This window comes from Pipra filicauda, unplaced genomic scaffold (genome assembly GCF_003945595.2).
Source record: "Pipra filicauda isolate LSUMZ 115617 unplaced genomic scaffold, ASM394559v2 scaffold83_size3615187_pilon, whole genome shotgun sequence".
Classification (NCBI taxonomy): Eukaryota; Metazoa; Chordata; class Aves; order Passeriformes; family Pipridae; genus Pipra; species Pipra filicauda.
This window is the reverse complement of record NW_024105020.1, coordinates 2,103,694-2,130,250: the sequence shown is the minus strand read 5'-3', so window position 1 is coordinate 2,130,250 and position 26,557 is coordinate 2,103,694. Positions and strand designations below refer to the sequence as shown.

Here is a 26,557-nt window from a genome sequence, read left to right as displayed (position 1 = left end):
AAAGGCTGTGTGTTTTGAATGGCTGGTGTTTCACAACGGGATTCAGGTATGGGCTGGATAAAGCCTGCCTCACCCTCAGCCGCTCTGCTCTTTGTTAGCCTAATTAAAGTTTACAGCAGTAACCTAGGGAATGAATTAAGAAACAAACCTCAACCAGTCTCACTTGTTCACTTGTGCAATGGAGTCCTTTAAAATTCACAGGGAAAATGTTAACATATAGTAGAGATGTAATTTTGTAAATGCGCCCCTGTGTCTCTCTGATTGCCTTTCTCAATGTGGTATTTTCCTCCAGGTACTTGGTTTCCCAGCTTCTGAAAGCACACGGTTGGATTCAGGGCAGGATTTTGGTAGGCTTTCAAAAGGACTGGAATATCAAATCATGTGGTGTATATAATCATGGGAAGTTCCTTTTCTCTAACCTTACAAGGCTTGAAAATTTTATGTTATACTTCATTGTGCAACACAAGAAAAGTACCTCAGGAACAGAAATGTCTTTTATTCCATTCCCCATGTATCTGATGCTTTATTCCCTCAGGCACTACTTGTTTGCCAAAGGATTGTTTAACCACTGTTTGACAATTTCCAAATGGGAAAGAAATGCTGGGTTTCATCCAAAGGAAGGGAGGAGCTTTACAAAGTTTTGTATTTAATCTTGGTTGAAAGTAAACAACTTTACCCTTTCAACATTAGTCATGCCTGTTGTATAAAGTATGGTGTAAAAGTGCTCAGCAAAGGAGCGCAACATTTTTCCATAACTTTGTAGTTATTAACATTTGCATAGGGGACTGAATCAGATCAAATAACTGTCTGGATGTAGTGTATGGGGGAGCTGGACATCACAGTGGGATAACTAGGTGGTGGGAGTAGTGGAAGAAGCAGCAGCACAGCTCCTTGCTGGAGCCAGGTAGCTGGAGCACCCATCAGTCCATACACTGTGACCACACATGCATGCCCGGTGTGGGCAGAGGTCTCTGCTGGCGGGTATTTCGCGAGGATTAACGTGCCTTTTAAAAAAGGAGGCAGGATGTACCGGGGGAGATGGGGAAACAGCCCCTGGCCCACCACACAAATTTTGCTGCCACAGGTATGGCTGTGCAGTCAGGCCTTTTGGTGGGAACAGAGCTTGCACAAGCTACCGCAACAAATCCCTCCTCTGAGCAAAAAACCACAACTGTTCTGAAAACAAATACTGTATCTCGGGGGGAGATCCCTTCTGCGGGTGGAAGAGGTGCCTGCCAGCAGCGCCAGCAAGCCCCAGGTGCAGAGGCGGTGCGAGGGCGACAGGAGGCAGGGGGCAATAGTCGGCGGCGCCCGGGGGAGGAGGAGCCCGGGGCTTCCGCCGGCGTGAGACCTGGGGAGAGCAGCGGGCAGCGCCCGAGCCGTGGCCTCACTACCTGGCCATCGCTGCCCTCCTTGGGGAGGAAGAGCAACGCCAGACCCTGCTGGAGCCGCCGCCAGAAGCCGGCAGGAGTGCCCGTCGAGTAGAGAGCAAGGCTCCGATCACCAGCTTCTCCCCGGCTCCAGCACACCGCTTTCTCTCTAACCGGCCACTTTGCAGGAGGATTAGTAAGAAAAAAAAAAAAGGCAAATTAGAGAATAAAAAGAATGACCTACTTTGAAACAAGAAAAAAAAATAGCGCTCTCTGTCAAGGTTTTGCTCCAATTGCCTGTGCGGCGTTGCATAACCAGATCGGGAGCTCCTGCCTGTGCCCGGCGAGGCCGGGAACCTGCCCCGGGGCAACGCGGTGCCGTGCCCCGCTCCGTCCCGGCTCCCGCCGCCGGGCCAGCGGGCACGGACAGGGCGCAGGGTCACCCCCCGGGCCGGGGCCGAGCAGGGGGACCGTGCCCAGCCCGCCGAGCAGAGCCGTGCTGGGGTCCCGCCGCATCGCCCCGGGAGCCGGCGGCCAGGCACCTGGACGCTTGCCCTGCCCGGCGGGGCCGGCGGCACTGCGGGGGCTCCCGGGCTCAGGTGCTGGACAGGCCGCCGGTGCAGAACGGGGATGTCGCTGCAGACATATATAAACGTGGGCACGCCGGGGTTTGCTCGCGGCGGCGGAGTGGAACCATCCTTGATGCGGGGCTGCCTTTTTGGTTGAGGTTTTTATTTTTTTTCCCTGCTTCCCCTTTCGTTCTCTTTCCAGCTTCTCCTTTTCTTGGATCCTCGCCTGTCTCCTCCCACAGAACGAGAGAGAGAGAAAAAAAAAGGTCACGTATGTTTGGAAAAATATGTAGGTCAGTGGAACATTCCCTGCACTTGTGCACAGGCAGCCGGGGCGGGAGAGCTCCTCCGCAGCCCTCTCGCTTCCCACCGCCCCAGCCCGACCCTCCCGGAGCCAACCGCGGGGAGGGGGGCGCCGAACGCCGGGGTCCCTTTCCCCCTCCCTGACCCATTTTGAGCACCAGCCTCGGGTCTGATCTCCCCCTCTGTCCACCCCCACCCTCCCGCTCCTTGCCGGAGAAGGGAGCGGCGAAAGGAACCGGCGCCGGCGATCGCTGCCGCCGGGGCCGCGACTGCGCCCATGGGCACGGGACGTGGGGCGCGCCCCCGCAGCGCCGCCGGCTGAGGGCGCGGGGCGGTGGCCCGGCGGCGGGGGCAGGCGAGGGGAGGCGGCGGCGGGCGGCGATGAAGGGCCGGCGGAGAGGATGCCCCCACCTCGCCCCCCGGGCTCCAACTTCGCGGAGAACTATCGGCCTCGCAGCCCCCGCCCCCGCCCTGCCTCTCCCGGCCGCGCGTCCAACTTAATGCCCCAGCGGGAGCCCCAGCCAGCAGCCCCCCCGCCCCCCGGCCTCCGCCTCCCCCCCCAGCAGCCCGGGTTCCCGGCGGCCTCCCGGTGCCGGCGGAGCCCCTGGCCCCGGCGCGCGTGGGTCCCGCGGCGCCCGGGGCGGCGGCAGCGCGGCATGCGGCGGCCCCGCGCACCATGAGACACGGCACCGGCGGCAGGCAGGAGGCGGGCAGCGTCCCCGGTTCCTCGTCGGCGAGGAAGAGTTTGCCGGCTTCCGAGGCCGGCCTCCTGCGCGGCTGGAGCAGGGGCGGCCGCTGCCGCAGCGGCACCGGCAGGCACCGGAAAAGCGGCGGCATCCAGCTCGGCGGCACCGGCACCAGTACCGGCGGCGATTCCCGCGCCCAGGTGGCCACCGCGGACAGCAGCAGCAGCAGCAGCAGCGGCGGCGGCGGCGGCGGCTGGGGCTTCCCCGCCGCGCTCCCGCAGCACCGGCACCCCAGGTAACGGCGGCCCTGTGGCCCTGACCCTCCCTCCGCCCCGCGGGGCGCCCACCCGCGACACTCGCCCCGGGCACCCACGCGGGATGCTCGCCCACGCGTGACCCCCCGCGGCGGCGGCCGGGGTCAGCTCCCCTCCGCTCCACGCACCGCGGCGGTGACGGACGCGCCCGGTGGTGCGGGGTGGCATCGTCTCTGCCACGGGAAAGTTTACGTTGGGAGCACAGTATGTGCGCCGTGTCTCTCCCGGCCGGGCTGGCGGGGTCCGGCCAGCTGGGCCCTTCCTTTTGGAAAAATAACTTACCCCCCCCCCCCCCCCCAGCTGTTCTTCTCCCTGTCTCATCTTGGTGTTGTTGGAGGTGTTCTTGACTTCGAGGGTTCATATAGGCTAGAGTGGAATAGGGTCTGCGATGCGATCGGGCAGTGATCAAACAAAACTTCCAGTAAGACCAGTGAGGTTTTTGAATGGGCGAAGGCTCCTGGTGGGAGCAGAGGCTGTGTCATGTGCTGGGAGAGCCTTGCTGCTGCAGCAGCTCTGAGCTGGGCTCCTGTGTGTTTCCTTCCGTGTATGCAAGGGGGTAAATATTAAATCCACGGCTGAACGGCTACACTTGGAGTCACTCAGAGTTGTGCTGTAGTGTTTTCCTTTATGGTCACTAGCCTGATTGGTCAATTAACAAGCACGCTCATCCAGAAACTTTACTCCGTAGTCCTTAACTGTCTACAGGATGGCAGCTTACTTTCACTCAAGTGACTCAGAAATAATTAGTGGTTATAAGCGTTGCAGCCAGCAGAGGAACTTGGATCTTTTCATGGCGCTAAATCTCCAGAAGGGCTGTAGGGATCCCTCAGGTGGGCACAGCTAACCTGAGCCTTCAGTTCAACAAGTGGCTGCCTCTTGAAGTGGAAAATTATATCTCTCTTACCCTGGTGTGAGATGTTAATGCGCCAAACTGTGGTTTTAGTTTTTTTCCTGGTACTAAATAATTAGCGTTCACAGTGTCCAGGCGTAGCCAGCTCATCCGCTGATCTGTATCTGATTCTGAGAGCTGTCAGCTGGTTGAGGGCCCAATCCTGCATACATTTCTATAGATGAATATAGACACATAGTTGCTCTGCAGAGATGGCCTGGGAGCAGGAATATTTGGAGAACATAATTGCCAAGCTGTGCACCATCTCACTGAACATGTGAAAATGGAGGGCTTTCCTGAAGCAGGTATGTGACAGTGGGGTGATTCCCCAAGCTGAAAGCACTTCTGTGCCCTGCTCCAAAGCCTAGAGACAGTAGGCTTGCCTAAAATTTCTTTCCCTCAGTAATAAAGGTGTTGCCTTGCATGTTGAACCCACAGACTATACTTTGCAGAATTATGATTTTTGCCCAAATCTCTACCCTGGAACATGCTAGAGCATTTGAAGGAGTTGTTATTTTATCATATGCAGGAACGTTGTCTGCTCTTAAAATTACCTTGTGCTTTCTAGTACAATGCTGTGCTATCAGGTGCTTATGCATTTGCTAAGCTTAAACCTAGGCTGACATTTTCCAGGTTGAGTACCTGCTGAAGACAAACTGTCTTTGGGAAGCTTCATTTGAAATGGTTCAGCTATTTCTGTGAACATGGTTAGAGGAAAGTGTATTCTTTGGCCATATATCTGATGAAGATAGTTCAGGTGTACATCATCCCGCATTAGGAGACCTTGATCTTTTCTGTGAATCTGCGTTCTTTGGCTATGTTGAGAAACGCTTTCATTGAGACTGTTGAATTCTTGTGGCTTCGTGTTTTGGAGCAAGGAAAAGATACTTGGCATGAGATCAGTCTTGTGATGGGGGTGTGCCTTATGTTTAGCCTCCAGAAGCTTCCAGAATTTTTCTTAGTTTTAATTTTGTCACAAGGCTCAGGTTGCATGCTCCTGGTAGAGGGGTTGTTGAGGGCTTGGCCATTGCACTCGCTGAAAATGCTCTCAGCATAAGGCATGCTGAACACCCAGCGTTGTTAGGAGCTGATCACTGCTTGTCTCCCTGGGAAGGATGAGAGCACTCCAGTTGGTGGCTGAAGGGCTGAGTGGACTTTCCCCCACAGTTATTCTTCCCAGATGTTGCTGCTACAGTGAACACCATAAGGAGGGAGCATTGAAGACTCTGTCTTTGGTGGCAGAGTGTGCGAGGGATGCCAAGGCAGGGTGGAAAAGGAAATTGCTTAGTTCACATGCATGGTGACAAGAAATTGTGGGACTAGAACTGAGAATAAGTATTGATGATGGAGACATGGAGAAATTGAAGATCAGAGACTTTGAATTAAGACAAAGGATTTGGTGGTGTCATAGATGACAAAGCTTGGGAACAAGGTGCAAGGAACTGTGGATAGAGGTGCTAAACCAAGAGGTGCTAAACCAAGGTGCTAGACCAAGAGAAGCAATGGTGGGAAGAAAAAAGTTGACACTTGTAGTGTACAGGGACGGGATATCTGAGCAAAAGCAGTGGTTTCCAGTCTTTCAGTGGTTGGGGCATGGTACTACTGCTTTTTCATCCTTCTCATCTTCGTCCCAATACTGCCTGCTGTGTTTTTCAGTACCTGCCTCTGCTTTGCCCTTCTCCTCGATTGGTAAATGTCATACTGATAAAAAAAACCAGTTAAATATACATCTTCTGTGCATTTAATTGCTTTTCTTTCTGTCTTAGATGAATTTAAGGAACTTCCATTTGTGTTTATAGTTTTGTTTTCAGGCTCTTAGGGCAGATGCACTTGGGTTGCAGATTTTGTAGAGGGATTATTATCTGTATAAAAAAAGTTTTTCTAGATTTGGCTTAACTTTCTGGTGATCACTGATCTTATTCAAACTTGTTATTGGAAAAGTAGACTAAGGTCATGCAAATATTTGTATTTTAGCTAGTTTAATTCAGTCAGAAATCAGCATCGTCTGATAGAATAATTTTATGAGTCTGACTACTGAAGTTTGAAAAGGAAACATCATGTAATAGCATTTAAGTAGAATGCATAGAGGCTGGTGGATTTGTAGTGATGCTTTTGGTATTGCACATTTTTTTGTGAGGGACTAAAGCCATTACTCTTTATTGTGATATGCTATGGGCCACAATATATATGCCAGTATATTGCCAGCTGAATTCAGAAATACAAGAGTTGCAGGGCAGAAAAGACAAGGGGGTGAAAAGGGATGTGATCGTGTAGGCTCATGTTCTGAATAAGGAGCTGAGAAAACTGCAGATGTGGTTCATTCTCCACTCCTTGCATTTATCTTGTGGTGGCTCAGGGATGTTGGCAGATTAGACTGAGGGATATGGAGGCACAGCTTTCTTGGCCTTGTACACATAAATTCGATGTACATTTTGGGGATAGAGGGGTAAGTACCATTTTCTGTGCTTCTCTTCCTGTGTTTCTTCCCCCTGAAGGCAAACCATGAAGCACAGCTCAGTCCAGCCAAAATGTTTTTAATTACACTTTGGTAAAGACATTTCTGTTCCTTTATCCAAGGACCATGGCAGAAATCAGCATTTCTTGCATGCTACCTGCCATATTTGGGAGGAATAGTCTTAGGCATCCCCAATGCTAAGTGTTTCAATCCTGCTTCAGTCTGAAAATTCACCTGTGACTTCAGAAAAATAAAACTCTCACAAAAGTTAGATAAGCTTAGACCTTTGTCACTAGAAAATAGTATTGCCACACACTGTACCCAGTACCCTGTCAGTACCTGCCAGCTCTTCCTTCTCCCCTCCTTTACCTACAAGCTTTCTGAGGCAATGCCATCTCTTTTTCCTGTGTCTGTGTGGTAGGTAGCATGCCTAGAGCTGCGAGATACTCCAAAATTGACCACGTTAAGTGGTGGGAACAGGGTGGTTATCTAACCTTCTCTTGCTTGGGCACAAGTTTGTGCAAAACAGCTAGTCTGCTACTGGCCTGATAATGACAGAAGGTGTTTTTCAGCTGTTTTACCACTGTTCTTAGGGAGCAAAGTGAAACAATGATATGGGAAAAAATCTAGAGGATGTGTATGTACGTTTGAGATCAGAATGGAAATTTGGAAGTTCAGGTATGAAACCTCTGTCATTCCAAAATACGCAAGAAGTGCTGGCATGACAGAGCATCATGTACTGGGACGTTTCAATCACCCTTTCTCTTTGAGTATCTTCATATGAGATAAATGTACTATGCATGTCACGCTGAAAATTAATGGGAAAAGTGCATCTGTAATCATAGAAATTAATTGCTGTAGGTCATGGTAGGTGCAGAAGCTTTGATAAAGTCTTCCACGGACAACTCGGAAAAAAAAATCAATGCAACGTGCAGATGTGAATTAAAAACCAAAGGGAAATAGAACATTAAGATTATTTTTAACAGGATGGAAAATAATAAAAAAGAATCCTCATTGTTTCACTGTAGAAGCTATGGTGTGCCCACATCTTCAGTATCTTGGGCTGTCGATTTCCCCGCCTCAAAGATGTATAATGGCGGGGGAGGAGGTTCAGAGGGATGTAACAAAGGTGATCAGAGGAACGGAGTAATTCCTGTCTGAGGACTGACAGCACTGATAAAGTGATGCAACAGAAATCTGTAAAATTAAGCAAAACATGGAGAAGGCAAACTGGGAATTACTGATCATGGCAACAGCAGCAGAAGGACTGGGTGCTGGCATGAACACAGAGGGAGATGGCTCTTCACATGGAGTGGTCAGACTGCTGAACTGCTCACCACAGGATGTGGATGCTGAGAGGTTACATCAGCTGATGAGGTGACTGGATGAGTTCATGGAAGAGAAATCCATCAAGGGCTATTAAACTTAAAACCACTGCCTCTGGCTTAGGAAGTTTTGAGCTGCACATTCTTAGAAGCTTGGTGAGTGTGCTGAAGAAATATCACCATTGTTTTGCCTTGTTCTTGTAACTCATTCCTCTGCACTTGGGTCTGGCCATGGCTTGAGAGAGGGTGCTAAGCCACGTGGTCTCCCAGTGTCTGCTCTGCAAAATGAAGTGGCCAAGCAAGTGGGGTCCCTCCTCGGCTCCTGAGGCCAAAAGGCTCCTGGTGGTTTGTACCTTCGCTGTTCAGGGCTGGCTCTGTTATGACACATCAGCCATGGAACAGGCTAGTGTGAGAAGCTAGGCGAAGTGCTCCAAAGAAGAGCAAAGGTGTGAGCCAAAACTGTATGTTGAAAATTGCAATGAGGTCTCCCCTCAACCTTTTCTTCCCCCTCCAGACCCTTCACCATGCTCATGGTCCTCCTTTGGACACTCTCTAATAGCTTAATTATAATCTAAGACTAACTGTAGTCTTTCTTATATTGTGGCTCCCACTGCACACGATATTCAAGGTGGGGCTGCACCAGTGTGGAGCAGAGCAGGACAATCACCTCCCTCAGCTGGCTGGTGATGCTTTGCCTGATGCCCCCCAGGACACAGTTGGCCCTTCTGGCTGCCCGGGCACTGCTGACTCAGATTCAATTTGCCATCGACCAGGACCCCCAGGTCCCATTCTGCAGTGCTTCTATCCAGCCTCTCATTCCCTAGTCTATACACCCCACCAGGGTTGCCCTGTCCCGGGTGCAGAATCCGGCACTTGCCCTTGTTAAATTTCATATGTTTGGCGATTGCCCATGCTAGGCTAAGAGATGGACTTGATGATCCTTGTGGGTCCCTTCCAACTCAGGATATTCTATGATTATGTGATTCTGTGTACCCCAAAAGGCAGCGTACAGTGCTCGAACTCACTCCCTGGTGTCCTATTATGGAGCTGTGCAGTCATGGCAAGGATAGACAGCCTTATCTTCTTGAGTTCAAGTAGGTTCAGAAAGCAGTTCATTCAGGGAAGCAATCCCACCAAAAGGGATTGAATACTGAGATAAAACGCCTGGCTGAAGAAGTCTCCGCTGGGAGACTAATTGCTACATGCCTGCCCCGCTGATGCAGGCTTCCCCAGCCTTCACTGCTGCCTCATGTGAGGGAGAGGATTTGGGCCAAGGCAGTCATCTTCCTTGACATGATATTGCTGTGGCTACAGTTTTATCTATCTGTACAAGACCAGGCTTTGAAATTTTGAACTGAGAATGAGAGGATTGGAAATTAAATTTCTTCAGCTATCCACTGCATTTAAGCACTATGGTTAAAACAATAATGTTGTGTTGACTGCTGTTTACTAAACCAGACAATTTGCTTAATCATCTGAAAGGCAGATTTTGAAGCCATGGATTGCACTTACTACGGCTGTGCTAAGCCAGAGACTGTGTATTGCTGTTCACTAAGCAATGGTCAAAGCACAATGTATTCAAACACAGCTCATGCTGATGGTATTTGCTGGCTTTTGGATGAGATCTATTGCTATTAAAACACCAGCACCAATCTCAAACTCAGCAATGTCCTAAGTCCTTCTGATCATTTCTTCAAACTTCCAGATGCTAACTGACACAGAAACTCCAGTGCAGCAGTTAATGGAGCTCACAACTGCCTAGCTGTATATTTTTGGGCTACCTTATGTAATAAAATGGCAGGCCCTTGCACTGTCTGCGCAAACAAGGTTGCATAAGCAGCCTGGGGAAACAACTGGAGCTCCAAGAGCCCTCCTGAATCCTGCACGTCTTGTTTGATCTCATTTAACATTATTTAATAAGCAATATTAACCTTTTCCCCTCCTTCCCCTCGAGTTATCTGGTCCCAGTTATACTGATTTAATTTCATGCACAGACCTCACTTTTTAGAGAAGTCATCAAACTTTTCAGTCGATTGAGCAGCCTGATGTCCGGGTAGCCTTGAGTTTTCTGTAATCAGCACTCAATCTAGTTAAAAATAAAAACACATTAAAAACAAAGCCTTGAACAGGAAAGTACTTGTTTTTCACTCTCAATTCTAATTTGGGAACCATTCTTAAAGTTCATCACTATGGTTTGTTCTTACATGGGATAAACAATTTATTATTCAAGCAGCTTTGGGTTTTTTTCCTTTAAAAATAGACAATAATGTTCAACCATTGGGAAGAAAACCAGCACAAGAAGATTGTAATCAGCTTTAACAGGCTTACAGATGGCAATGAATATCTTTAAGCATAATTTTAGCCCTGTAAACAATAATAATTAAGTTTGATTATTTATTATCCTTTTATCATTGATGTGCAGACCAGACTTTTTCTCTCAATTCCTTTGTTAGGTGTGTCAAATTTTTAAACTGCAGAACTGTTTTAATAAGGCAGGTCCCACCTGTAATCTCTAAATCAACAGGTGGATGTAACCGTGCAAAACCTGAGAATTACTGATTATCTGATTGAGTCAGCGGCTGAATAAATCTGACTTTGAGCATGTCCTAGACTTATTGGTTTGGGTGGGACACCCCTCATTAATACTTCATGGAGAACTGACATATTTCCCTTATCATGGGTTAGAATGGTCTACTTGCAAAAGCTAGTCAATAATAAATACTGTGTGCAATGTGATCAGCTGGAGATGGTATATTTTTCAATTATTCCTGGATTTCACCCAAAATATCTACCCCAGTGTTTTTATTGGTAATTTTCTGCATTTTACTTGTGATATTTTGTCTGTTCCCGATTTTGACATCTAAAACAGTAAAAGGTTTTAAATTCGAGACTTTGCATTAGACATATCCACATTCCAGTGAGGGTTCCTTTAATTTATGATTTATAAAGGGCAAAACACCTTATGATTTTTACATGGACCATTAAGACCACTCCTTGATTAGGCAGAATCTTCATCCTTCATTAGATAAACATGGAGTTGTTTTGATTTGTTTTATCTTTGGCTACCAAGATAAGAAGAATATTTTATTCTTCAGTCTATTTATTTTATACTTTCTTTTCAGTATGTTAAAGACAATTTCATGTAAACAGCCTAATCAAACAATGGTTCTGTTAACCAGCTGGATGCATTTCCAACAATTTCAGCAAGAGCACAACTAATGAAAAATAAATAGGTCATTCATAGTCAGGCATGTATTTAAATTTTTTTATGAGAAGGACTAAGGAATCTTGCTTGTTTATGGGCTGTCACTGAAACCAATAAAAACTTTTCTGGAATAATTCTGGACCTTTAATTTGATTGTTTGTAGGGTGACACAAGTCAATTTTTTCATCTTTTTCTTTCTTTCCAGGACAAAGGACTTTATTGTCAGCTGATGCACACTGGTATAACTTAGCTCATTGTAGCAATTACATTTATACTGCCTGGCCTCTAATATTCATGTTTCTTCAAAAGTGTGTCGTCTTTTTCAACAACAGAATATCTTGCTAGATCTTGCTGTTATTGAAGTATAAGAAATAAAGCTGCATTTGGTGCCTATCCTGCTGTCCTCATTAAGGCAGAACTCCCACTGAAATCAAGGAGTGTTTACCTGACAAAGAATTACTGACTTGAATTTCTGAGAGGTCTAAACTTTCTCGGTCACTTTTTGGGTTTGTTTTTTTTTTTTAATTTAATTTTTTTTAATCTCACCTTGTTTTCTCACCTTTTATATTTCTGGTTTTGAATCTTTAGCTTCCTTCAATAGGATCTTTTTTCTTTTTACTTCAGTCAGGTCTTAGGACCTTCTGCTTTCTACCTTGCCCTCTCTTCCTTTCTTCTCTCCTCTTACTGTCTCACACTCTCTTTCAGTTATCCTTCTGTTATCATCACCTTCACTGACTACAGCACTGTAAAAACTTGATATACATCATGCATGTTTCCAGGAATTTAATTTAGCTTGTTTAGACCGTTTATATGTACAGGTGCTTATTTGAAGGTACTTGCCTTAGGGCGAAGCAGCAGTTTGTAAGATTGGTGATGCAGGCAGAGATTTGTTTACACAATATTTCTGTCTGTAATCTTTCCTCCTCTTCTTGGTAGAATCTTAGAATTTCCTCTGAAATATTGATGCAAGATTTCAGCAGTAAATTAAGATTTGGACTGATAAAATAAATATTTTGCATAGTATTTCAGTCAGAAAAAAATATGGATTTTGAAGTCTGTGTAAAATGGGTTTTGTTGAGGGTGACAAAACTGAAAATCTCCAGAGAAATGGGTTTTATTTGTAATTCTTCTACTGTGCAATGTTATGAGCTTAGAACACATACATAGTGCTTTTTTGTGCATCACTTCTCTGATCCATAAACTAGGGCAGCTTTGCAGAGTATTGTAGCATATGATCAATTCTGGGTGCCATTCATAACTAGGTATCAGAGGGGGGCACAAAGCAGAGTGCTCCGGGCTGCTAAATATACCATTGACAGTAAGAGGAGCTACAGTGATGGCTTTTTTTGGGCGTTGATCCATCTCTGTGGTTAGATTACATCAGGCAGTACCTTATCGCTGCAGGCACTTTGCTTCCAGCTGTGCAACACCTGATGGCGTTGGAGCTTTCCCTGGATGTCCTGGCTCCGTTTGTGTCCTGCACAATGGCTCAGTTCACCCCTGCTACCTCTTAATTGTTTGCATTTTTCAAATGGAAAGCATTTTGAGAATGCCAAGTATTGTTATATTTTTGCAAGTCTGACTGAAATGTGTGTTCTTTTTCAGAAGACCTAATTCATGCATGGTAAATAAATAGTAGGTGTATGGCTTAATGTATAGTGTAGCATTTCAAACTAAAGCCATCAGCTTACTGTTTCTCAGCATCTGGATCCCTGCAGACATACTTCTTAAAGTAAAAGACATAACACTAAACTTTCTTATTCTCCCTTAAACAAGAGGACACATTTTCTCTTCTTGTAATGGTTACAAATAATTTTTCGCAGGGTCCAATTGCATGTTACTCTGGCAAACCTAAAATGAATGAAAAACTGCAGGCTATATATACAGAGTAATGACAGTTAAAGAAGCATTTCTTCTTTAATGCAATTTCTATTTGATTTTCTCAAAACCCTCCTCTTCCAAAGACCCATTTAAACCACATCTGAACAATAGATTTATTGTTGTTGACTGAATGAGAAATTTGATAAAGATAGCTTTTCTAGCTCCATTAAAAATAGATTATTTTTCTGAGGACTGAAGGATATAAGTTCAGTTTTTAACTTGGAATTTCACGTTCCATTTGACCAGTCTGTAATATATATATTTCCAAAGTCCTAATTGCTATTAGACTTGTCATATTTCTCTGCATGATTTTTCTCTGCATATTTTTTCTCAGTGTGAAACTATTAGAGGGTCATTGCACTGGTTAATGAAAGAGGGTTGACTTTTTTGGTAAGTTGTGAGTATTTAAATATTCTGCTATGCAAATTTTCCCTTTTTATGGAAAAAAGCTTAAAGAGACAGCTTAAAAAAATTTCTTTAGAGGTGTTGAAGCATGCAGGTTACATTCATTCAAAATCTATGATATCCAGTGGTGGGAGGTGATGACACATTCCAAGTTTGCTACTGTATAATTGAGAGGGGATTCTATGTAGGACATGTAAGCATAAAAATTTGGTATGTCTCTTCACAATGCTGCTGGTTTAGCCACTGAATTCTTCAGTAGTTTTCTTAGAGTGTATAATCAGTTACGCTTGTGCTGATTTAATCAATTATCCTTGTGCACAAACAAACAAACACAAACAAAACCCAGCTAATTTCAGACTGTCTTTGAAACATCAGAACTAGAGATTTCACTTACAATGAAAGAAGTATTATTTTCAAGCCTTTAGAATGATTTTAAAAATGGCAAAGATATATTTGGGAACTCTCATACTTTTGGGTACCAGCAGCTGTGTATCCTTATGCAAAAGTGGATTTGGCTGAAAGACCAATTCATAAATATTGTATCTGAAGATTGCAGCAAGCTTTCATATTTGCAAGAGATAATGTAAAGTGTGCAACATTTTTTTCTTCACTCCAAGAAGTTTGAGCTTAAACAGCTTGATCTCCCAAATCTAATGAATGATAGCCAACGAACAAAAGTATCCATGGTGTCTTGAATCACGGGGGCTGGAGACCATTCTGTCTGTGGAAGCAGAAAGGTCAGCCTGCTGTGGTGAATCTGAACACCCTCCTGCGCACTGCCAGGCTGTGAAATGGCTTGGAGTCAGGAGGTGTCAATAAATAACTTTCTGACACTGGCACTCCACGACTTCCTATCTCGCAGCAAGCAACAGCCTGCTCCTAGCTGTATTGCTTGGAGAAACCAAGTAGGAGTTCGGGGAACCTCTCATTTCTCTGTTAAGAAAAAAAAAAGATCTATTTTTTTCCCTTTATTTAGCCCTCCTCCACCTTGATCTGCTGTTTGGGGAAGTGAGGGCTGTAGCGAGGGAGGTAAGACTTATCTTTGATCTGATGGTTCCTTTCGTTCTGGGCTCTTCTCCAGGAAAAACCTTTTCCCCCTTTGGGACATAGCATTTTTCATGACAGAGGCTCTGCAAACAGGAGCACTGCTGAAGATCCTGAGTTTACCTGACGTGCGCTTGACATTTTAGCACAGATTCAGCAGAGCGGCTTTATTCAGGTAAACAATTAGGTACATGCTTTTAATTACATTTCATATGAGTTTCTTTCCTGAATATGGAAAGACTTAAGCACATATTTAGAGGCTGAATAGGTCTCCAGTCTGACTCATGTGTAGAGTGAGGATGGGTTGGAAGGAAAGGAAGCAATCATCATGGTAGCACAGCAGCTGTGAAACTGAAAATCAACATGCTGCAAAAGGACCTTGTTCTTCTGGGAGACAGTTTTTTGTCTATATGGTCTCAAGAAGAGGAACAGGCCTAGACTTTTTACTTTCATCCACGCATTTGTCCTCCTGTTTCTCCTTATTTTGAATTACTCTGCATATGGCTTGGATGATCTGAAGTAGGTTTATAATTAAAATTAGTTTGGTTACTCTGCGGCCTCACGTTTGGCAGTTTTATGATTCACCCATCTGGCACTGCAAAAAGAGGACAGTGTTCTTTTGCAGAATACTTTTGGCTGTCTGTAAGTGAAGATGGTGCTGTATGCTAAGTTCTCTGAGGATTTCTCACATCACATTAGCCACTGAAGGTTTCTGAAATTAATAAAAGTATTTGTCAGCAGTGAACACACACCCAAACCTTTTGGCTCCTTCTAGCTACTTCATTCATGAAAAAATGTTGGTTCACGATTCTATGTGCAAAACTTATTCAGGCACTGATGTAACCTTTTTTCTTCTTTTGAGTATCTGTATTATGAATCTAGATCAATATTTTGCAACACAGAGAAGGAAAAAGAAAGGCACTGCAGAGCGAACTCACAAATGACAGGAAGGTCATTTTGGTGAGCCAGGTCTTTTCTGTGCTTAAAGGTCTTTGCTGACAAAAGCACATGTAAGGGCATGGTGGTAACTTTAACAGATGTGTGACGTGTGCAGTTACTTTACTGGCAGAACTAAACTGTTTCCCTGAAAAGAATAAGCCATCCCAGCAAAAAGACTTTTCAGGGCCATCTTGTAGAGTTGGCAGAAAGATGTTTCCAACATAGGGTTCATTGAAGGTTCTTCCACATTCCATACTGACAATGTCACCCAAAATTTGAAATACAGGCTACACCTAAATAGAATACGGATAATGGGTTCCAGAACCTCATCTGATGAATAGCCTTAATTGTTGCATTGCTTCTTGCACTTGACCAGGAGCGTGACTACTGTGGAAGTCGCGTGTTTTTCAGGTATTATAACATAGGAAGTTCTCACTTCAGGCTAGCATTTTTTCCTGCCTGTTATTCTGAAGTTAATAACTTTTTAGGTGTTTCTCCCTAGTCTTGTTTCCCAGGTAATCTACAGGTTTCTTTTGGAGAAGTTTGTTTGATGTGAAACTCCTCTCACTCTGCCAAAGCATGGCACCTCTTGCAAGACAACTGTCTTAAAGAACAAAGCAAAAACTGGGGAGTAGTGAGATGGTCCTGGCATGAGCTCAGGCAGCCCTGCCCCCACAGTGTATTCTTCCATTTAAGACTGATTCCTCATCACTTCCTCAAATCTTACCCATTTTTGCTAAAGCCATAGTTGCAAGACTGCTTTAGTGCACTGTATTGGGTTTGTCTGTCGTGGTTCTGGTAAGAGTGGGGGCTATAGAAGTGGCTTCTCTCAGAAGTTGCCAGAAGCTTCCCCCATATCTGACAGAGCCAATGCCAGCCAGCTCCAGGACAGACCCACCGCCAGCCAAGACTGAGCCCATCAGCAACAGTAGTAATGACTCTGGTATAACACATTTAAGAAGGTAAAAAAAATTATGGGCCAAAATAATTGTGGCCAGGGAAGAGAGGAGTGAAAATACATGACAGAAAAAACCGTGCAAACACCAAAGTCAGTGGAGAAGGAGGAGGAGGAAGGGCTTCAGGCACCCGAGCTAAGATTCCTCTGCAGCCTGTCGTGAAAACTGTGGTGAGGCAGCTGGGCCCCTGCAGCCCATGGAGGTCAGTAGGGGAGTAGATATTCACCTGCATCCTGTGGAGGACCCCACGCTGGAGCAGATGGATGCCTAAAGAAGGCTGTGACCCCTGTGGGAAACCTGCACTGGAGCAGGCTTCTGGCAGGACCCATGGAGAGAGGAGCCCACACTGGAGCAGGTTTGCTAGCAGGACTTGTGACCCTACAGGGGACCCACACTGGAGCAGTGTGATCCTGAGGGACTTCACTCTGTGGAAAAAGAACCTATGTTGGAGTGGTTTGTGAAGAACTGTAGCCCATGGAAAGGGCTCACATTAGAGTCCTCCACAAACTGTCTCCTGTGGAAGGAACCCATGCTGGAGCAGGGGAAGGACTCTTCTCCCTGAGGAAGAAGCAGTGGAAGAAACAACATGTGATGAACTTACCACAGCCCCCATTCCCTGTCTCCCTGCACCACTGGCGGGTAGAAGGTAGAGAATTTGGAATAAAGTTTAGCCCAGGAAGGAGGGAGGAGCATGGGGAAGGTGTTTTTAAGATTTGTTTTGCTTATTAGTATCCTACTCTGATTTGACTACCAGTGAGTTCAATTAATTTCCCCAAGTCTAATCTGTTTTGCCTGTGACAGCAAATGGGGAGTCATCTCTCCTCGCTCTTAACTCATGAGCCTTTTGTTATATTTTCTCTCCACTGTCCAGCTGAGGAAGGGAGTGATAGAGTGGCTTTTGTGGGCATCTGGCATCCAGGTCAAACCACGACATCCATGTAAGTCTTTGCTGCTGGTGCAAAGGATGATTTTGCCTTAGTCCCGACTCTGGACTTTCATCAAGATGCCAGAGCAGGAAGCCAATCGTGCTGAAATTTAACCTTTTCTTTGTGTTGATTTTCAGTTGTTGCATTTTCCTAAGCTCGGTTACTGTGCAGCCACATAGGTTTCAGGGGTGAGAGGGAGTTGAAGGAGGAAAACAGGATATCCTTTGGAACCAGTGTGAGTTTAAGCCACTTTACAGTGACTGATAAACTTTCCGTTTCTGGATGAGAAGTGGCACTGGGGGTTTTATTGAGGGGAACCGGTGAGTGAAGAAATAGAAGCAAGGCTGAGACTGACTGAAGGAAGTTGTACAGGTCAGGCAAGGAGATAGTGCGTGGGGTGAAAAATGGGGCAGCAGGAGAGTGAACACCGAGAGTGGGTGGAGTCAGAAATGATGACCAGTATATGAGGAGCAAAGGAGACAAGGAAATTTGAACTGTAATCCATGGCAATGAGAAAAAGAAGAGATGGAAAAGAAACTCCTAGTACAAGCTATGATAAGGAGGGGGTGATGTGGAGAACTGGAAAAAGAAGGTGTCATGAAGGGAGTGGGCATGAAGCTGAGCCTGGAACAGGGAGATCAGGATGACAACATGGGAGAAAGAGAATGGAGGAGAAGCCAGGCAGGTCTTCAGGCTGTAAAAAGTCTGCAAGTGGGGTTGGAAAATGGGGTGATGCTCAGAGTTTCTTGGGAAGTAGCTGCGACTTGTAAAGCCAGAAATAGAGGTGAGCACATGCTCGTCTGAAGTGTGGAACTGGAGTGAGGAGTCTGAGGTACAGAAAGAGGCACCAAGCTGGAGGTCAGGGGGGACAGGCAGGGACAGCTGGTTCATGTGAGCATCTGGGAGGGCATCCTGGTGCTTGCAAACTTGGTGCTCCTCTGCTGCCTCAAAGCCCAACAGGAGAGCATCTTATCCCTACTTCTCACTGCTGCCCATTGTCCCTGCCTACAGCAGGACCCTGTGACCACTCCAGCTGACACAGCTTGTTAGCTGAAGTGACTAGAAGGCTGCTGATATTTTGGAGATGTCACAACAATGCTAAGTAGTGAGGTTTTCAGTTTTTTGAAATATCTTGCAAAGTCACACGCTCACAGAAACTGCATTAAATGCTAACTGCTATGGATGAAAAGTTGAGCACTCAAAAATGAGGAAATGATATGATTAAATCTGCCTGTGTAATTTTGATTTACTCACTTCCTGCATATTCATTATTGTTCAGTACTTAATGGTTTAGTACTCACACTATGATCAGATGCGACCACTACTGTGCCAGCAATGCTTAGCTTATCCTGGTCCAAACTAATTCTGAAATGACAACATTACTCTCCATGTAGTAGGGTAAAAGCTTCAGTTTTATTAAAACATTGGCAAATCCAGGAAGATTTTAAATGGGGACATCCTTGTTGCAAGAAGCCCACATACCTGCAAAGCAAAGACTAACTTTTCTCAGGAATGTATCTTCTCTACTTCTTAAATCTTTTGGCTGAAAACAGGAATAATTAAAATTTCCAGGCAGACACCAGACTGCAAAATTTCAACCCAAGTGGTTTGATCATGGAAATGTTCTGTGTAACTAAGAAAGGTTCTTGAAATTGGAAAACCAAGCAAGGCTTCCTGGCAGGTGCTGTCCCCAGACCACTCCCTAGAAAAGGCAAGAGCTGAGGGAGCTCCTGATGAGGCTAGCCTTGAGTAAAATCCATATTTCCTGCAAACTTCCTTGTTTGTTTTCATGTCTTTCTGCTGATATGGCATTTGTTTTGGTATGATTAAATCAGTTTTTTGAGATTTTAAATTAAAAATTCTATTTGGTTTAAATACATTATTAAAGAATTTTTTTTACTAATAGCTATTCATTTTTATGACTATTTTAGTGATAAAATTTTCATTTTAAAGAACTATGCACCATTTTTATATCTTGGAAAATACCTGTTGTATAACTATATAAAGCTTCAACTGTTCTTTCTGATACAGATTATTTCAAAATTGTCAGTATGTAAACAAGCTCTTGAGATCAAACAGACTTTCTAACTAGTTTTTTTATCTTCTAATTACATCTTTTAGAAGCACATTGACAAGCATTAGTGAAATTTTTAATGTATATTTATAATTTACTCTCTCTACAAAACCTTGTGCAAAAGTGCTTTCATTGTCTCTTTGGGTACTCCTTAAGCTAAAGAAACACAGACTTTAAGAATCTTGCTGTAATCTTGCTTGCTGAGCTGGAATTGCATGTGCTGTTTTGTATTATACCTTTGATTCAACAAGATATTAACACTTGTGCTTAAGTTTGAAGTTATATTTATTGTTGAAGTGACTTGATTATTCTCATGCATCAATGTCTTCAGGACAGTAATAGGTCTTTTTTCTATTAAATATTTTTATGCTTCAAGCCTATAAGTATGCAAAATAGCATCCTTTAGTTGTGAGCTGTTTAAGAACAAAGCTTTACACATTTCTCTTCTGCTGTGCAAGGCTGAAAAGCTCTGAAAAGTAGAATAATATAAACAGTAAAAGTAATAATATAAACAGTAACAATAAAAGCCTTTGTGGTGTCCATACGTCACATCCTGTCAGATTGATGCATTAGCTTGCCAGATTACCGGCTTCAGTCAGCAAAAAGCAAGGCAAAGTGGTGAATAAAAGTTTGACCTGGTTTTCCGTATAATTAAAATAGTAGATTTAAACTGATGGAAGGCAGTGGCCTTGGCTGAAACAGCAGGCAGACATTGAAAGCAAATGTAAGTTACCTGTTAGGTAGCTCTTCAGAAGAGAGTCATTCTTTCATTTATCCTGGTATATGGAGACCAAAAGCTCCCCCATGGACTTCTGAGGGATCCAGTTAACATCTGAAGTCCGTCTATTACAGCTACAGTAAATACATTGTTGTCATAGTAATGCAGTGCTCAAAATCTGAGAGAAAAACTCCAGCATTTCTTTGGTTCATAGCATGAGGTGAAAGGAAGACTTGACAAGAAATAAAAGAAGATTTGACAAGAAATAAAATTGATTTTATTTTTGTTTTGATAGGTAATTAGTTTAAGTTGATTTTGCAACCTAGAATCATAGTATCACAGAACGTTTTGAGTTGAAAGGGACCTTAAAGGTCATCTAGTGTTAACCTCTTTGTCATGGGCAGAGACACCTTCCACTAGACGAGGCTGAGCAAAGCCCCATCCAGCCTGGCCTTTAACAGTTACAGGGACAGGGCAGCCACAGCTTCTCTGGACAACCTGTTCCAGGTCTGGGAGCGTTTGGGACCCCTTCTTCATCTTCATCTTCTTCACAGCATGTACAGTCCTTGGAGTTCCTCCAAAGATATGGGCTTGAAGGTCGCTGTGTCTGTGTGGTATCTTCTGATCCAGGCCTTAAGGTGTTTTTCTACAATGCTACCTTGAAAAGAAGACTAAACACGCTAATGGAATTTTGAGGGATTGATATTGAGATGGGGTAGTAAGGTTGGGTATGTGTAAACATTATGCTCCAGGGTAAGTGATATAATACAGCTGCATTAAAATGTACATTCACTACACATCTACTTCTAAAATCTATAAGAATTTAAAAATCAGAAAAAAGCTCTGAGGCATCACCTGGGAAGGGTGATGGTTTTCTTCTCGAGTTCAGTTTCTAATTTTTCATGGCAAAATTGGCACAAATTGACCCGATTGAATCATAGAATCATCAGGGTTGGAAGAGACCTTTAAGACCATCAAGTTCAACTGTCAACCCAGCATTATCACTGTAACCCCTAAACCACTAAACCATCCAGGTCAGACACCTCTCGAACACCTCCAGGGATGGTGACTCCACCATCTCCCTGGGCAACCTATTCCAATGCCTGACCACCCTAACTGCAAAAAACTTTTTTCTAATGTCTAATCTGAATCTCCCTTGTCTCAGCCTAAGGCCGTTTCCCCTGGTCCTTTCAGTAAAGGCACAGTACCAGAGACCAGCCCCTACACTACAGCCTCTTTTCAGGTCGTTGTATAGATCTCAGAGACCTCCCTGAGCGTCCTCTTCTCAAGACTAAACAAACCCAAATTGGGCCCCCTGCAAGACTATGCAGGGAAGTTCCTATGATCAACTGAGAGGATTCACTGTCAGGTCTACTGAAGCTTGAAAGATGAGGTTTCACAACAGACTGCAACTTAAATAAGTTCACCCTACCACCAAGTGCACTTTAGTGGTGGATGACCGGTCCCATTTACGAATGCCAGCTCTCCAGCCGTTGTTCCCTGCCCGTAGCTGTGCACTTCTGCCAGTTGCCTTTTGCTATCCAACCTCGTGAGGCTTCTGCTGAAGTCCTGTCAGTTCTCTACATCAGAAAATAAAAGAAAAAAAGGAAAGGATGGCTGTGTTTTTTGCCAGATTACAGAATTGAGCCAGCTCACACAAGGAGCACAGTCCAGCAGTAAGGATAAACGGCACAGGAAAAGCTGGATGATCGACCTCCTCTGTTTGGTGGCCATAAGCCACTTGCTGGCCCACTCTTCACGGCCTTGAGCATTCAAGATGCAGAGCCTGAACTGCTTGTTCACCAAGAAGGTGAAATCCACATCCCCAAGGAAGTGCAGGGTAGAAGGGAGGCTTGAAACCCTACCTTCCTCTGCTACTTTAGTGCCTTACTGTGAGCCATGCTTAAGGCCATCTCTAAGACAGGAATATAAAGTCCAAGTCCCTTGTGGATTTATGCAACAGGTCTTTTCCTCTGGGTTGTAACTTCTAGAGAAAATTACCCACCTCAGATTACTTTTCAGAGAATTGTCTCCTTTGCCAGCATGCTCGCAGTGTGTTTCTAGCCCCAGTCTCACATTCCTTGCTTACAGTGAATACCTCATTATTCCAAAGCAGTGTCCTTCACTTCAGTGGTGTAGCCTAATGGGGTATACATATGCATGGACATAAATCCTAAAAGATCAGTCTGTGGAAGATTAGTCCCAGTGAAAGGGGATGACTCACCTGATGAAGTGCTCACTAGTCAAAGCAAAAGCAGCACAAAGGAAACCTTAAGTGTTAAAATAATCTTTTGTCGACAGGGACAGATTCTGACGTCTTTAATCACAGTGATTGCATATTACAAGTAGACCCAAGGAATGAACTGAAACTATGTGCAGAGTAATAAAGTAGCTCTCCTAGGAGAAAGGGCACTGAATTCCAACTCTAGGTCATCAAACTTGTGTTAAACTCTCAGTCTATTTTGTTGATGTCTCATGGTTAATGTTCTGTGACTGCTCTTTAATACAAAAGAAAACAGCTTAATTTGAGAGTGCCCTCCTGGCATGTTATAGATTTCATCAGTATTTACAGGACCATTGAAATTACAATTAGAAAAAAAGATGTGAAATGTCACAGGGCATGGTGATGATCAAATGATGAACAGTTCCCCAGCTTATTTCCTGGACACTGGAGTAGGCCAGCAGCCCATTGCCCAAGATCCTGAGACGAAGGCATAAATATGGAGGGAAAGGCAAACACAAGGGGAAATTCAAAGGAAAAAGTGCAAAAAGGAAAATAATAAATGAAAATGTCACTTCCAAAGTGCTTGATTGTCTGAACAGAATTGATGAGAATGTGGAAACCACAAGGGTGGTCTTCATGCAGGATTGAGACTGTATTTTTTAAACACAAGCAGTACAAAAAATGGAGTGCATGCGAGCCATCATTCATAAAATCTGTAAACACTGTGACAACTAATCTGGAGCCATCCATTGATTTTTAAGAAAATCCTTGCCAGAAAAGGACTGGTGACCTTAATATTATTTTATTCAATAGTTACTGTGTCAAAAAACAATTTAACTTTGCTGACCTAAATAATGAGAAAATACTTGTCTTGAGGATCTTACTGCCTCATGCAGTTTTCAACCTAAACGAAGTAAATAGAAAAGTAGTTTTGTCTGAGTAAGGACTTTATGATACACCCCAGCGGAATTAAAACTCCTGGAAAGGAAACAGAAAAATCTAGCAAATTGAGGGAAAAAAGCACTACGGTCTAATAGCATATACTTATTTTAGAACATCGCCTCAACATCTTTCCTTACTGGGTTTTTTAAATGTACAAGTAAGTACCAGATGATGCACGTTATTAAATCACAATGCAAAAATCAATAAACATATCTGCAAAACTTTCATTTTTCCTGGACTCCAGCCTGGATATGAAAAAAAATTAGAATAGGACAAGGAAATGAAAGTATTAAATGCACTTTTTTACCTCCAGATAGACTGTAAATCACCCTACATAGTTTTCATTGGTCTTAAGGCAGCACTTAGCTGTATAGAATATCAACTCTCTAAAGAAAGACCACCACTTCTGAGATGCACTCACTGTTCTCATTTGTAGTTTATACTGTAAATACACAGCAGTAGAATGCTAAAGCTCTTTGGTTAGGTTTTTAAAATGCAAGAAAAGTCAAAGGGACATGCTCAGTCTGACAGTCTGATAATTTTTGAAGAGTGAACTCAAAGTGATTTCAGACACTTCCTTACTCCTGAGTCCCCCCCCATCTTGTGCTTTTGTAGTTCTGGTCCTGAGTGTTTAATGCATTATTTTTCTCCCTGTGTCTGATAGGGCCATCCAAGCAGAGGACAAGCTAAATGCCAGGCCATATGTCTGAAAGAATAATAAAATAATGGGTTATTGTATAAACAAATTAAGGGTTTTTTAAACAAGACAAAGTCTTCTTTTTTTTCCTTCAGATCATAGCATCATAGAGTGGTTTCAGCTGGAATGGACCTTCAGGATCATCTAGTTCCAACCCCCCCCCATGAGCAGGGACACCTTCCACTAGACCAGGCTGCTCAAAATACCATCCAAGTTGACCTTGAACACTTCCAGAAATGGGGTATCGACAGCTTCTCTGGGCAACCTGTTCCAGTGCCTCACCACCTTCATAGTAAAGAATTTCTTTTGAATATCTGATCTAAACCTGCCCTCTTTCAGTTTAAAGCCATTTCTGCTCGTACCATCACTTCATGCCCTTGTGAAAAGTCGTACCCTCTTGTCACTGGAAGGTGCTATAAGGTCTCCCTGGAGCCTTCTAGAGGCTGAACAACCCCAGCTCTCTAAACCTTCATCACTCTGATCATCTTCATGGCTTCCTCTTGACTCGCTCCAACAGGTCCATATCCTTCTTATGTTGGGGGCCCCAGGCCTTGACACAGTACTTCTCTCTGGTGGGGTTTCACTAGAGTGGAGTAGAAGGACAGACTCACCTCTCTTGAACTGCTGATCAGAGATGGTTGTCCTGGTACAGTTTTGAAGGGGAAGAGAAGACTTGCTAGCCCAGGTGAAGAGTCTGAGGCCTGAAAAAGGAAAGAAGAGAAATTTGATTTGTTTAGGAAGGCAATGAAAAGTGAATGTGAACAGGAGTAATGGGGCCTTCTGAGATCCTGGGGAACTAGAGAAAGGAAGAGGGGGGCTAGCCTGAAGCTTTACTGTCAGCCGGCACATCTCAAGCAAAAAGTATTTGTTTACTTTTGATAACTCTTAAAATGAGGTTACTTGTGTTCTAAGAGTTCCTCTTACTCTACAAAGGCAGTTCTGACAGTTCCCATGGCTGCCAGCATCGGTATGGTAAAGACTTGACATTAGGTGAGATGAATCACAATCCAGATTGTGATTAAGAAAAGTTATGAGTTAGACACTATTATCTCTACCTTACTGTTTTGTTAATCCTTACAGGATACAGTCCTTGCAACCTGGCCGGTTTGGGTATTGACATAGCAACGATTTTCTTGGGGAAATAAGGATTATTTGGTCATGTTGTCTATGTGTCTGTGTGTCTGTGTGGTGGTGTGTGCAGACCTGTCTGTCTTTTGAACCTGCTGACCAATCTGTCAAGTTTGAGAGAAAGGTAAAGATCTCAAAATTGCTGAATTTCTTCAACTTTTGTGACAATAGATACCTGTTCCTGCAGACACCAGATAACCTACACAAGAGCTTTCTTACAGAAACCAGTAGGACATCAGCTGGTATTGGTTTCACTGCTCACAAAATTTCTTTTATTATCTGCAAATGCTTCCTTTTGAATCTGGATGCAGTGGAGGATTAAATGGCTCACATCCGAAGTGAGCTGGTTTTGGTTTTAAAAAATAAACATTTTAAAAAGAAAAAGTCAGCAACCAATAAAGGAGAAAAGTAGGAACTACTCATAAATTGGGAAAGGTGGAGGGGCTAAGGGCCAAGGTTCTTGAATTCATCATGGTAGCAGTTTTGACAGGCGATATTGTAGTAGTGGTTGTTCTGGAGAGGTTTTCGTGCAGTGACTGCACACTTTGTCTCCTCTGGCCACAAAAAGAGAAATCACAAGTCAGAAGGAAATGCTGTAGTATTTTCATAGGTCTAATAGATGATGTGAAAAAGCGAATTGTCAGGGAAAACCAAAATCACTCTGAACACTGCAGCATTTAGACCAGCTCTTGGCTAATTGCTATTCTAGAGAGGTACAAAATAAAAAAGCTAGAAGGCATGGTGCTGTTGATTACATCCGTAGGATCTACTGGTCTAAGTATTCTCACACAGCCAGTTGGCTCCTCTTTGAAATTTCTGAGGCCAGCCTTGCCTGTGGCACGTGAGCTTGGTGCAACAGGAGAGAAAGGCAATCGCCATGGAAAGTGAGGGGATAAAGAAACTGCCCACTGAGCACCGAGCTTGCTGCTCACAGAGCTGCTGATAAATATCGCAGGTTTTATCTGGAAGGTCTGAGGTCCTCCTCATCGTGAATTTGTAATTTTTCTCCTCCTCCGCTCCTTAACATTTCAGAGCAAGGAGGAGCAGGCTACTCTGCTTGCCCTAGATGAGTCACTCCTCCAGATAAGCCTGACTGACTTCAAAACTCAAGTTACTCTGCATCAAGTCGAGAGAGAAAAAAGCAGACTGCAAATGTGGGAATGCTCCTGCCAAATTCCAGTCCCCGTCACATAAAGTAATGCTATTTCATGTGTGAGGTGATGTGCTGTTTTGAACTGTCTTCAGCTGATTATAAAACAAAAATGATGTTGCAATTGTCACACAAAGGCTCTTGACATAGCAGGGGAGAAGACTTCAATCTGTCACAGCCTGTTCTTTTTGAGGGAGAAAAGGTGACTGAGAAAGTGTTATTTGGCACAGTGAATCAGAAGCAGAAATATAGTCTTCCTTCATTTTTTTGGATGCGTTTACACTTGCTAATATGCCACTCAGTACTCTTAAAAATTCAAATATTCGTTCCTACCTGGCAGCAAACTGAGAATCTACT

General features: G+C 44.2%; 1 protein-coding gene across 1 annotated transcript; it reads right to left on the bottom strand.

The window, feature by feature from the left end:
- Positions 1 to 472: 472 nt before the first annotated feature.
- Positions 473 to 3,346, bottom strand: LOC120325124 (translation initiation factor IF-2-like). Its single transcript, XM_039390546.1, has 2 exons — positions 2,918 to 3,346; positions 473 to 2,165 (listed from the first exon to the last, which is right to left on the bottom strand). The coding sequence occupies exons 1-2, from the start codon at positions 3,077 to 3,079 to the stop codon at positions 1,647 to 1,649; spliced, it is 681 nt and encodes a 226-aa protein (XP_039246480.1). The 5' UTR covers positions 3,080 to 3,346; the 3' UTR covers positions 473 to 1,646.
- Positions 3,347 to 26,557: the final 23,211 nt, after the last annotated feature.

Bases quoted from the DNA above. Each gene is read 5' to 3' on its own strand.
- LOC120325124 (XM_039390546.1), bottom strand. From the start codon at position 3,079: ATGCCGCCGCTTTTCCGGTGCCTGCCGGTGCCGCTGCGGCAGCGGCCG. The intron at 2,166-2,917 runs GTGCGCGGGGCC...GGGAGGAGACAG, and splicing joins CGCCGGTGCCGTGTCTCATG to GCGAGGATCCAAGAAAAGGA.